At 41.7% G+C, this 13,638-nt stretch overlaps 2 protein-coding genes and 1 long non-coding RNA gene across 6 annotated transcripts in view; 2 read left to right on the forward strand and 1 right to left on the reverse strand.

Moving 5' to 3' along the window:
- The first annotated feature begins 407 nt into the window (after positions 1-407).
- Positions 408-4,137, forward strand: LOC112555101. Of its 2 annotated transcripts, none has more exons than XR_003097405.1 (5): positions 408-539; positions 2,196-2,390; positions 2,954-3,025; positions 3,244-3,354; positions 3,742-4,137. It is a non-coding gene; the product is annotated as an uncharacterized LOC112555101 (long non-coding RNA). The 2 variants fall into 2 exon arrangements; XR_003097406.1 differs by lacking the exon at positions 408-539 and adding an exon at positions 812-830.
- A 708-nt stretch (positions 4,138-4,845) lies between these two features.
- LOC112555100 lies at positions 4,846-8,500 on the forward strand. The gene is made up of 3 exons (XM_025223305.1): positions 4,846-5,122; positions 6,105-6,301; positions 6,920-8,500. Exons 1-3 carry the CDS (start codon positions 4,970-4,972, stop codon positions 7,209-7,211), a joined length of 642 nt encoding a protein of 213 aa, XP_025079090.1. The 5' UTR covers positions 4,846-4,969; the 3' UTR covers positions 7,212-8,500.
- Positions 8,501-8,900: 400 nt separating this feature from the next.
- Positions 8,901-13,638, reverse strand: part of LOC112555099 (semaphorin-5A-like) — a 30,818-nt gene continuing 26,080 nt past the window's right edge. For all 3 annotated transcript variants that reach the window (XM_025223304.1, XM_025223302.1, XM_025223303.1), the window contains exon 6: positions 8,901-13,530. In XM_025223304.1, the coding sequence (XP_025079089.1) occupies positions 13,457-13,530 (74 nt within the window). In that variant the 3' untranslated portion in view covers positions 8,901-13,456. The remainder of the gene's footprint in view (positions 13,531-13,638) is intronic.

The raw sequence follows: 13,638 nt of genomic DNA on the forward strand, positions 1-13,638 counted from the left end.
ATGGCTGCACTAAAATTTACTAGTCTTCGCTAAAGAATTATTACTACTAATAACACCTGGAATAAACTACTTGTGCATTTTATAAAGCAAAGGGCAAAAAAAAACATTAACCTAGAGCAGATTTAATAATAGAAGCCCAGTGTGTTTAAAATGCTTGTTTGACCTGTTTCACGATCCAGGATACAATAAACAGTAACAACTTGATTGTGTTTGAGCACGGACGTGTATATAAGTGGATTGCTGTCTGCCAGTATCAACATAGCCTCTTGCAAAGTTCTCCGCTGTTAGTCTGGGCGAGCCTAAACAATTAAAGAATGTGACTAAACTGGAAACTTTGTAGTAGATATGCCTCGTTTTAATAGTTAACTAGAAGGAAAAAAAAAGTCGTCTGCCAGCAGTCCGTGGTTTGAGTCAGTCCTAATTATAAATCAGAACCACAATGTAGAACCAGGCGGATGTTTATTGCTTGAATCAGTCCCAATTATAAATAACAGTACCGCATATTATTAGACTCCATAATATTGGACATCTGAAAGCACGTAAGTCATATTCTACAATATCTTTCACAAAGAATGTTGCATGTGCGGTCACTCTTTCTCATCATCATTATGATCACAATTTATATTAACTGGCATTCGGATGACCGAATTAAGGTGGTGTGTCAGTGCTTATTGTCAGTTTTATTTTACTGACTTTCCCATTTTCTAAAATTTAACACACATGATAAACAACCTCCTAACAAAGTGTAAACGTGCGCTTTATATTGCAACAGGTCCCAAACATTTCGCTGACCGTAGGGACCACAGACTTCATCAGATCATAGAAGTCTGGTAATAATAATAATGTGAATTTTTAACGCAAGATAGATCGCACTTTCTGCACAGACCAATATATTGATAAATGAAAGATAACAGCCAGTATACATGCAGTGAGGTATGTATAGGCACACTGAACAACATAATAAAGAGGTACAAGAGTAGAACGTAAAGCAATAGATGATATGCCACCAAACGCACGTGTTGTAGTGGTCAAGCAGGTCATACCATTCTGACAGAAATATGTTGTTAGTCAATTTGTGGTATTCGGTGATGGTCTATGTATAATCACATAAGATGAACTTTTCTGTCTGGCAATGAAAGTCTTGCATTAATAAATTCAAATGACCAGTGTCCACGCAAGGTGACTCACGAGAGAAGTTTTAAATATCTCAGAAATCCCCCTCCGCGACTGGCACGGGGGGAATGACCATCTACTAGCTGTAGTTAGCTGGGGTCTACATGATTGTCACTGATAAACTCCACGATCTCAGTTAATTGTTCTCTTTCTGTGCTTGCTTGTTGGATGAGACAGATCGAGGGCTATAGAAAGCGCGATACGGAGGTGTAGCGAGAGGATGGAGAAGAGCGTGTCCTATCGTTTAGAGTCGAGACAGAAAAATGCGATATTACGACAGTGCAGAAAAAAGCAGATATAAAAATTGAAACAAGCAAAATAATTGTAAAATGTTTACTAGGAAGCTGATATTACTCTGAGCCGACTGACAATTCCGACATTTTGAGGCAGTTTTCTAAAAATGTTGGATCTTGTCTCTTTGCCAGTTTTTAAATAACGTCTGCCTGCTTACCTCCCACTCCCTCTCAAATTCTCTCTCTACCTCTCAGACACTGTTTCAGGTGAATCAGGCATATCTTATCACAAATGTCTCTCTCTTTCTCACACACACACAACACTCCAAGGGACGCAAAGAAGGAAATTTTCTCAGATTGCTCTGTCTAGCTATATAATTTGTTAATTCTGCATTTTGCCCATAACCGTCAGGGGTACTCAGGGTACTCGGTTTTCTCACCCAGCATCTCTTCTCCTACAGAGTGCAAAACCTCCCCAAGGTGAAAGTAATTTTCTGCTTAGCGAACCAACCAGCCAACCTCGATCTCTTTGAATATACGTATTTATAAAGCCTTCGGTTAATTAGTATCAATAGTGGATTAAAGGCCATGGTAACCTTATTTCGTTTAATTGATTTTGTGGGATATATGATAATAAATTTATCAATTAAAAAAAATTCTGTAAGAGATCTTGATCAGATTAGTATTTTATTTCTGTTTTTGTAGTTTTTGAAGACCAGAAGAAATGAACATGCCTCTCTTGACAAAAGGAGAATATGTGAAATTTAAAGTGTCTCTTTTTTATTCCAGGGGAACAAAACGCAAGTTGCTGTATCTTCAAAAAATCTTCAAGACAAACCCATGAATCATAAATGGAACATATTTTTCTCAGAAAGTGTTGGCGGTGGTCGAAAATACAAGGAACTGTATGAAAGAATTGTAGAACAGCTGCAAGATTATGGTGTCTTATTGTCTCAGTTTGGGGTGATCCTGATGAAGATGAATGTAAATATTACTTGTTTCAGAGAGGCTGTTGTTTGAAACACGCTTATGTAGCAAAAGAGCAACTCACCCGCTCAGACTACACACATTGACATAACTAGAAATGTACCAATTTCCTTTAGCTTTCACCAGTCATCTTCAACGGTTGAATACAGGGGATCTTTCAAAATACGCCACAGAATCTTGAGAGAGAGGGGACTAATCTTACTGATGGTGACTGGTTGGACAACCTTAGAGAAACTTTCATATAGTGGGGAACGATATCCATGTATAATTTTGTGGATAAGCGGTGTTTTAACATAGAGTATTTTTTCTTATTCATATGAGGATTATTTGCTCTTCTTTAGTTCCTAGGTTTCCCTTCCGTTTCTTTAAGTAACTCAAAAGATCAGTGATAAAAACAGAACACACGCACATACATGTCTGCCCAAGCTGCTCGAGACTTGTGAAAGTGAGAATTTAGAAACTCACCCAAATAGCTAGAGAGTGGCCCCGCGTTGGTTGCATATTTCCTTACTGTAATAAATCCAAATATTCCAATTTCACAATACAATACATTGTTGCAGACATGGAAAAAAATCAGTGGAGTGAGAGGGAACTGCATGACCAAGATTTGATATCGCTTGAACACTGTGACGGTGAGTTGTGTACATTTGTAGTTGTTTGAGGGGATGGAGACATGTTTGATACAATGCTTATATGTATAGTTTGGATTACACTTCAGTATTTTTTAAAATGTGCCTTAGCTTTCGTGTTAAAGGTTTGATCTTGATATGATACAATTGTTGATTGCTTCAGGAAGAAACTATATTTAAGAAATCAATACGCTTCCAAAAATTGATGATTTTATTCGCAGTGTTGGTGGCTGAATGCTCAAATCCGTCGTTAGGAGTTGGTTATGAGATTGCACATGCAGTGCAACAGAACAAAAGGATCCTGATCCTGTGCCTTGCAGATTCTGATGACAGTAAGTTGAAATGATATGTCTGTAGATTTTTGTATGACTGGTGTGTGTAGACTTCTATTTGCAATTGAGAAATTAAGTGATGCTCATAAAACAAAGGCTATGTCTATAACATCAAAATTTTAATGTTTTTCTTGGAATTAGGAGTAGTATTGGGATCTTTGTGTGTAATTAGACTTGTACATTGTAAAACCTGTTTATGTGCCTCAAACTTTTTGGGTTGATGACAGGCGAGAAGCATATCATCTCTGTTTGTCACTGAATAATTGTCAAGTGATTTAAATCTAATCAAATAACAATGAAAGGTCATCAAGGACATTTACCCTCCCCCTCCTTTGATGCTTTAGAAAGATATTTTAGCCATTTTGTTTTATTTTTGTACACAAATAGAACTGCCGTCCAAGATCCGAGGACTCCACAACGGTACAACTGTCATTGTCATGGAATATCAGGAAGAAGAGCTGGAAGACATTCTTAGCCATTTCTTTTCCAAAATAGATAAGATAAGATAAGATAAGACTTTATTTATCACAGAGGGCAATTCTGTTGCAGCTCGATTAAAATTCAAATTCATACACAATTGCATACACAAAACTATTCAAGCCTCATTCATTCCACAGCCCCATTCAAAAGTCGAATGTGACTGGATTTAAAGTTAATCTGGCAAACATTTTGTCTGTCCAAAAATGTTCATTTCGTGGTAGTAGTTTAGAAACCCCAATTGACGATGTCCGGCAATTTCTGATACAAGTCTAATATCAATAAAGTTACAATAATGGAATCATACTTTGTATATTGTAGACTTTGATCTTTTATTTATCCAAATGTACTGTAATAAAGCAAAATTTAAAGACTGCTCGCAAGGATACCCAGCGTGGCCCGAGTGATGCCCACCAGACTGTCAGCGCACAATACATGCGCACAGAAGCAGATCAAAAGAGAATGGAGGGAAGGAGAAACACGCTCTGGGTGTTTCACTTTGTTTGTCCTTAAGGGGAAATAAATATTGCTTTACCAGAAGCCACGCCACTCCCTTGATTGCTCCCCCTGTTTCTGTGAGTTTCTTTCAAGTCTTGTATTTTAAAACATTGTCCACGTTTGTTGTGAGTAGTACACGTGCATTGCAATTTGCAGTGCATTGTAGACTTTTGAATGTCACAAATTATGTTACGACGGTTTTTAATACACACAGTATTACAATAATATGTCGTTAGTTTGTTTATTGGTCAGACAAATTATACATTATCAAATATGACGCTTTATATCGCTTTTTGCGAGGAACTATAAATTTCAACACCCGCACTAAATCTCGGAACCTCGGGTAGTGAACGCCTCCGATAGCGAACATTTCGGATACCGACCATCTTTCCAGAACGGATTGTGGTCGTTAACCGAGGTTCCACTGAATAAGGAAGGATACACCCCTGACTTGCCGTCGCGGGAGACCACAAATACGTCATCCTTCAAATGACGTCATTGACTGATGTCATTGAATGAGGTCATTGACCGATGACGTGTCACATGCCGTGGAGGTGGCAGCCATATTGACGACGTTGGTAGATTTTGCGGTAGACGATGAGAAGGGCGAACGCATCCCTCACCATGCAGTGAGGACCTCATGAGCCGGGCGCCGTTTCAAGTAGACGCTGATATTCTGAAAAAGAGACTGAATAGTCTGACAGCACGGACATCGAGGCTCAGCGCCGAATACGATCTGCTTATGGAGCGAGTGGAACTGCTGGAGAAGCAAGGACTCCAGAACAACGAACTGGTCTGTGTCCTTTCAGATAGTTTCCATTCACCGACGGTGGTGGTGACTACAAATTAGCGCGGCTTTCAATGCAGAATGTATTAATTATCTCAAAAGATTCCGCGCCCTCTTCCCATACAATAAATAAGTACAACCTTAAAATAAACACTAGTGGTAGCAGCCTTGTGTCAGATATAAGGGTTTATAACTGTGGCTGACATTTCCTTCACGATAACTGCGTGAATAACAAAAAGATAAGGAATTGCATATGTGCAAAACCTAACTTTCGCATGTCCATTGCGCTAAAAAGTAAAATCCGTCACCTTATAAAAACAATCAAACCCAAAGAAGAATATGAAAGCTGTGCTAAATGAATTTATTTGTGCAAAACCTAACTTTCGCATGTCCATTGTGCTAAAAAGTAAAATCCGTCACCTTATAAAAACAATCAAACCCAAAGAAGAATATGAAAGCTGTGCTAAATGAATTTATTGATGATGATTGATGATTGATTAATGATTGATTGATTATTTGATGATGATGATGATGATGAGGAGGAGGAGGAGGAGGATGGATGAGGATGGATGGATGATGATGATTGATGATTATGATGATGATTTGTAGTGCGCAAGTATCCATTCCGAAGAACGCTCATTGGGCAGAAAAAAAACAAAACAAAAACAAAAGAAGAAAAAATAAAGTGAACAAATATATAAAACACCAGGAAAAGTAAAAAATATAGACAGAAGTGTTTCTTGGTAGTTTAAGACTGGTTTGAAAGAATTCATATCCTCTGAATTCATATCGTGTAATATGCATTTTTTTAAAATCAATGTGATATTGTTTAATATTCATTTTTCTTAATCTTCGAGTTATTTCTTTTGCTTTTGACTCAGAGTACGCATGCCCACTAAGTGTGCTTCAGAAAATGTCTTCAGCAGCATAGTCGTCGTTGTCGCTGTGGTGAGCAAGGGAAGTTTGACACGAACTGTTTCTTGTTTAGATGGAGAAGGAGACAAAGGTGGTGCTACTTTTGGAGTTCTTGATGCGCGATGACGTCAGAGCCCACGTCATCAACGACTACGTTGTCGTGTTTTTCCGGCTCGTGCTTTTGAAGATGCGACAGCAGGGCCACGACTTCGACGACGTGCTGCAGCTGAGCAAGGCGCTGGGTGAGGAGGAAGTGGCCCTTGTCTTCAGGTATAAACAAGCACTCAGTCTGTCAGAAATATAAAATCACATAAACAGGTCTGTTTCCTAATTCATACCTTTCTTACCTTCAGGACCGAAGAATAGCACTCACTGTATCACATATACCAAACGTTACGTCATAGGTCCAATGTGGAATACAATTTTGAACGTTGCTTGTGTTTGAAAAACAACGATTACAAGTTTCATTCATTAAATTTTGCAGGCACTTTCATTTTTATCTAATACAAACGGGAAGCTTTTCCTATGATGAAACCACGAACTCCTAAATATATATATCCGTGATGAAACATTATCAATATGCGTCCATCCTTCACCAATAAAGATTTTAGTTACTAAATTATTAGCCTGTTGGTATATTCATGGTACTCAATTACTTGAATTGGCCAGACGTCAAATCCCTCTTCACAGAAACAAATGTTTACATCAGCAGACTACTGAGCTACAAGTGCAACTGTTGGTTACTGGACATCCTCTCTCTTACAATTCATACATACAGTTATCACTTCGGGGATTTTTTTTTTTTTAACCATAAATGCCTGCCTCCAGCATCAAGCTTCCTTCCCTCAGTTATTCACGACCTTTGAACCTTGCTGCATTTTGCTGCAGGCTGATCCTGCGGGACCTCGATTTCCCCGAGAGTGAGCTTGGCTCAGTGTTAACGCTGCTGGAGGCCACCAAACACCGGAAGTGGCCTTCCCCCGACGCCTCGCAGGTGCAGACGTCGTCACCCGCCGGGGACGCGCAGATTTCCTCCGCTCTCATCTACCTGCGCGCACAAGACGAACTTGACCCTCAGGTCAACGCTTCGCTGCGTCGCGCCAATCTGTTTAGCGCACGAGAGCGTTTTGAGCGACACGGTCGTGTGCGAGGTCGTGCCCGACACAAACATGAACGATAACGCCGCCGACATGACGGTGGCCTGCGAAAGGGGCTGTGGCACGTCTGACGACGATGTCCCCTGGGACAGCCACAAGGTCCTCAGGCCATGCCACATGTCGACAGCCAGAAGCCGGGGAAAGCAGTGCTGCCGTTTCGACAGGGATGCCATTCTCCAGTCGCAAAATGTTTTCGAGATGACACCTGGAATCGCGAACAGTATGGGCGTCTTTCGTGGTGTCCGGGGCAACGACGGAGAGAAGATAGAAGAGGACGTAGATGAGGAGACGGCACGAGACGACGACGGTCCGCATCTGATGATCTGGAGAGCCAGGCGCCACGGGGTCATCAGCTGTGACGTCGGCACCTCAACCCACGATGTCATGGACTCAACCTTTGACGACATCGATCGCCTGTCGTACACAAGTGATCGTCTGACACCCTTCCGTTTGGCTGGCAGGAGCCTTGATGCGGCTGCCATGGCAGCTGATGCAAGTAATGATGATGCTTATTGTTGTAAACATCGCTGTTTTTCAGACATGGAGTCGGGAGCTGACAGGGAATTTTTTAGGGCTTCACAATTGAAAGAAAAAGAAAAGGAAGAAGAAGACGAGAAGGATGAAGAAGAAGAGAAGCCAGAAGCAAAGGAATGTGAGGTAGAAAACGAGGATCACTCGGCATCGGAGGAGGAAGCGGAAGAGGAGGATGCCACAGTGGAGGAGAGCTCACCCGTCGCTCGCTACTCGGAGCTGCTAGACCATCGCTACTTTAATGCCGCCGTGGAGTTCAGCACCTGGCATTACGTCTTTGATATCTTCGACGAGGCGGATGGCGACGATAACAGGTACAGGGAGGCAGAGGACGACCGCGAGCAGCCGGCTACCCCCACCGCTACTTCCACCCACATCCCTGCCGAGAAGACGGAATCGTGTGACTGTTACCTGTCGTAAAGTAGCGTCCGCTTGAGAGGAAAACTTTGATGAAAGTTGGTGAAAGTGCTGAATAGAATTCATTAGATACTAAAATTTAAGGTCAGTAGACTTTCTTAATGGAGGGGAGAGAGTAATGTGTGTGTGAGAGAGATTTTCCTTTCATACTAAGGCTTATTTGATCAAAATATTTTCTCACATTTTTTTTCTCGCGTGTTCTGTACTGAAAGGAAATGAGTTACATCTTACATTTTATTCCTTTGTACATCCAACTTGTCTACAGTCTATACAAACCAGTTTGTATGCGTTTAATGTGAATGCAATTATCTTTTGAGGTGCTAATGTTGTTTGGAAATAAAAGTGAAGACGGTGCAGCTTCCCCTTGAAGACTACTTGGTCCTTAATGCTGGAAGCTCATGTTAGTTGTACTGTGCTATGACTGACACCTTTATCTTGTCCACCCCACGGTTCGTAGCTCACAAACATAACGGGTATATTTGCCCAGATTCTGGGGTGGATCTTCTTGACATAACCCAGACTCATTCGTTTAGAAAGTAAACAAGATAGTCTAAGACTGGCCTTTCACACTAACCATGCAGTAGTTCTTTAAGTGTGTGCGTATGGACAAGAAGTGTATGCATGGGAAGGGCGTGTGAGAGATGATGATGACGATGATAATGGTGGTGATGCTAGTAAGAAGGTAGATCGATGAAACGGAGAAATAATAAACATAAGCCCATGCGCGCGCATACACACTCATCATTTCCAGAAGAACTCCACAATGTTATTTACAAAAAAGTTTATTTGATTAAACTGGAATGTCATAAAGGTTGTCAATGCCAGTAAAATAGCAGATGTGTTCTGGAACTTTCTTGATGGCGCCAGAAACTGGGCGGGGGCTTTGTTGCGAGGTCGGGCGTGCCGCACAGACAATGGCTTCCAGTCTCACGAGCAAGCGAGAAAAAAATCTCTGCTCGTATAATAGTTTTTACATCTACATGTATACCCTTCATACATTACCGTGTAAACACCCGTACAAAGAGAGAACAAGTGACAGATGTAGCTGTATGCATGCACGTGTCCATACACAATGGCAGTTATTTCGCTATTCAGACAGGGTGTTGTGTGGCAGCAAGTAACAAACTTACCCACGGGTACTTACACTACAAGTTGTCTTCTTTGTTCGCTCCTAACACTAACTTTGTCTTATGCACAGACTGTCACAACAACTGCAAGTCTGGGATATGATAGAGTGAGACTATCACAAGCGGGGCCAGAAGAAGAAACATCGGCAAAGTGCCAGAGTTTGTGAAAAAAGTAAACAAACGAAAACATGGCATCTGAAAATGCTGTCATAAAGCACAGTGATTTGTTTCACAGAATGGTAACACAACTAAATAGAGAAACTGCTGACAAGCCATGTAAAAATCTGAGATGGAAGTCAAACTATTCTCATATTTACCTCAAACCCTTGTGGTTTTACACTATGAGGATGTGGTTGTTAAAAAATGGATTTGAAGAATAAACATAAAAATGAATTTAAAGAATAAACATAAAAATGAATTTGAAGAATGAACATAATCTTATGTAGCAGACCTTATGTCCGCCCTTTCAAATTTCATCAAACCCGAGACAGGTAGACATATGCAGACCGTACATAGGCAAATTGAGCGCTCAGAGAGACAGACTGCAGTAGGGAGAAAAACTCACGTCTGATTGATTCCAACAGCGACTACAGCCGTCGCACCATCTACAGCAGACCACTCAAGACAATAACAGGCGGCGCTTTGTTTGCTTTGATTTCTGTTGCTGAAGTCAACAACGTGGCTGTCGTACCTCTTTCAAGCGACGACGCCACCGGCGCACTCCAACACCAACACCAGCGTCAAAGCAACATAAAACAAACAGGAGAAAGAGCTAACGACCCTTTTGTTCCAGACAAGCAAACACAAAGGCAAGCAACGAGTTAAGTACAGAAGCATGTCAAGCACTGTTGTCAGTACTGACTTTAACTCCGTGCATGTTACTATGTATAGAAAGCAGAGACTAGGAAAGTGCATAGCATCTGTACATAGTTGTTATTGCTATATGAACATATGAACTGCTCATCGCAGTACAGAACGAAGATGAAGTCCACGCGCATCTCTTCTGTCTCCGAGAGTAGCGGGCGTACATCTTAAACGTGTAAATGGGATTTTTGCTTCTGGGTGCACCCGGGACTGATCACGGGTACGTATCTGGGATTTCAACTGAGTACTAGGGATCCATTCGGGATTTCGGCTCACTACAGATATTAGTTCGGGATTTCGGCGAGACAGAAACATGGAAGTGATCACTGTGTAGCCGCACATGTAACAATTTTCATCTCACTGTGGGTCTGTCGGCATGGCCCCTTCTCGGTTTTAAGCAAGTCCAAACTTCCATCAGAAACTCTGAGTTATGCATTAATTTCCTGTTTGTTTCTTCTCAAACACGGATCACACGCTTTGTAAACAATAGCAAGCTTGAAAATAAATTCAACATATTCTGCAGATATTGAAATTCTTAGGCACTCAAATGCAACAAGCCAACAATCAGGTACAAATCTTGACCATCTGGCAAAACTAGACAGGAAGGTCAGTCTGAACGCCTAAGAGATACACTGCATGCAGATCGCTGTACAGAATACAGAATACTATCTCAGAGCAGAACTGGAATAGAAGGAAAGAGACTTAGTGTGGATAAAGAAAAGAAGAAATGAATGGATGTAATCCAATAACCACAAAAAGAAAAATAGAGACAAAGCAACACCATTCTGGTTCAAATCCGAACCATAACTCGTCTGTCTAGCAAGGTCCAGAAAGCAAATGAAGTGTGCCGACAGAAACATCTTTAGTTGTCGTCTGTATTATCAACTCATCTGCTCAAGGGTAGAGGGAGTGGTTGTACAAGGCATCTTTAAGATCGGATACTCGTGGAAGTAAACTATCTAAGAAAATACTTAGATTCACAGGTAAATTTAGTGTGGGACCTAATAACATTCACTCCTTTTTTAAAAAAAAAATCCATTTCAGCCAGGTTGGTAAATTTTTACAAAGAAAATTAACAGATTCCTTGGAATTGTCACACGTACCAATAGTTTCATATATATATATATGAAACACCGTCAGTCTGACGTCCACGAGAGTCAGTCACGACCACCATTGCCGCTAGCACACCCTCACGACTTTAACAACAGCTGTGTACCCGGAACGTGTCTTCTCATACCTGTGTTCCAGGCTCCTGCTCGGGTACATCACAGAAGAGAGCCAAGATGAGTTATCTAACGATAAGGACGATGTCTGAAAAAAGTCAATGCCCGCCACTCTTGCCAGAATTCCTATAACTTCACTTTGCCCACTCTGAGAACTCTCAACTCCATCCTTAAGGTGCACAGACGAGTACAGTCTGCCAAAAGTGAATCGTTTTTACCACAGACCAAGCCTCAGGTATGTTTATCGCAGCGCCAGGTGGAAACTCAGCACGCATGTGTAAATAATGAACAAATATACGCCAAGCATTTTTTTTTTTTTTACGAGTTGCACTTAGTCGCCTTGTGGAAGGCTGGTGATTTGGTTTAAGCAAAATGACTTTTCCAACTGCTGCTCCCTTCCCTTACCCTCCCACTCGCCGGAGGCAATGAAACCCAAACGCGATGTTCACCGTGTACTTGAGAACAGTTGTGTACAGTGCGATTCTACATACAAACAAATAAACACAGCAGCAACAAAATTATGTCCATCACTGTTGTGTCCCATGGAGGAAAGAAGATCATTTTTGCAAATGAATTTTTTTACTTAAGAGATAATCTTTCCGTAGAAACTCTGATTCTTCCATTCAGCCCTCGCACCCCACGGCGCTGACTAGGAGTGTAGCTCCAGTGTCGGATGGCAAGCAGGAAGCAGACGTCAGTCTAATTAAAGCAGCACCCTTTCCCGATGAACAGTTCACTACAACAATTCCATTTCCTGTAACAATGTGCAGTACATTGACATCCTGCAATACACAAACAAAACAACAACTCGCGCCCAATACAAGTTTTCTCCACCCACGCAGTCCACAGACCACAACAGCAGCATCGGTTCTGTCGTACATAGTACAAAACAAGCATCTCCTTTCCTTTAGCACACAACTACAACAAAGTTATTTCCAGTTGCATACCATGACAGTTCTGGCAGTCTACTTGGCAGGTGAATAGACTAGGTGAAACATTCTCCATTCACTGATGACAAGTACTTGCTGGCTAAGTCACGATAAACACACTGACGAACACACCGTTGTCTGTCAGGAACTCTTTCAAGTTGTGTCAGCAAGAAATGACAGTAAAATGGAAACAAGTCGAGAAAATGTATCGTGAAAACTTGGCAGATCTGTCCTTTGAGAGAGAGTTCAAATCCCTCACAACAACAATGTCAGAGGATTACTGAGAAGGCACTCGGAACAGCAACAACACATTCAACACGCCAGCTTCTCCAGTTTTTCCACAACTTCAAAACAACAGACTTTAACCGACATGCCAAAATAGTCCTAAGACTGAGTGTATGCACACGCGTATGTATAGGTGTGTATATATATAAGTGCTTTCAGAGAGAGAGGGAACGGGAAAGTGTATGTGTGCGTATGTGTGTGTGTGCGAGTGCGTATGTGTGTGTGAGTGAGAGACAGAAATTGTGTGTGTGTAGCCAAATTGTTGAATTCTTAGTTTTTAAAATGGAGATGAAATGTGGTGATGCTACTGGAGTTGTGCTGACTATGAATCTCCGGTGAAGACGCTGAGCTGTCCTCACTCCGCAAGGAACACTTGGCCAATGAACACTCGTCTGCCTCTCCATCAAATCTGTCGAAGTAGATTCGTGGAGGGACGTGCTTTCACAACAAGGCACCCACAAAATCACCATGCCACACATCCCCATGGTCTGTTGCTGACACTAAAACTCTAAACAAACAAAAAACAATTTCACGTGGTCACAGGAAAACAAAGCCAACGATGCCAGTGGTGGCTGTGTCCGTGAGTGGTGTGATGGTGACCACGATGATGATTATCATTTCATAATGTCTGTTGAAGAGTTCACTTAACATCTCCCAAAGAAGAAACTGGCGGTAAACTGCAAGCATGGTGACATTCTGCATGATGTCCTCTAAAGAACTTCATCACAGGTGAGCACCGTGCCTGGTGCCTGACAAGCCCCGATGCTCTGACGAAACATGTTTAGGGTCAGGACATCATAAGGGGGTTGGGCAAGGGAGATGATGTTAACAGAAAGACGGTAAGTTCAGCACGGTTGTCATGGAGACTTGAGTTTCAGGTTCTGGAAAGGCTCTAGTGCGGCGCTGCCAGCAGGCCGTGAGACAAGATGGCCACGAAGACTGTCAGGACAGTATACACGGAATGACCTGCAAAATGACACAAAAGTAGTTCTTGTCATCTCTTTCAATGGGATCTCACGGCAGTTACTTGCCGTTATCATGGCAACAACACAATTTCACAGGAAAGGACTGGAC

This window comes from Pomacea canaliculata, linkage group LG14 (genome assembly GCF_003073045.1).
Source record: "Pomacea canaliculata isolate SZHN2017 linkage group LG14, ASM307304v1, whole genome shotgun sequence".
NCBI lineage: Eukaryota > Metazoa > Mollusca > Gastropoda > Architaenioglossa > Ampullariidae > Pomacea > Pomacea canaliculata.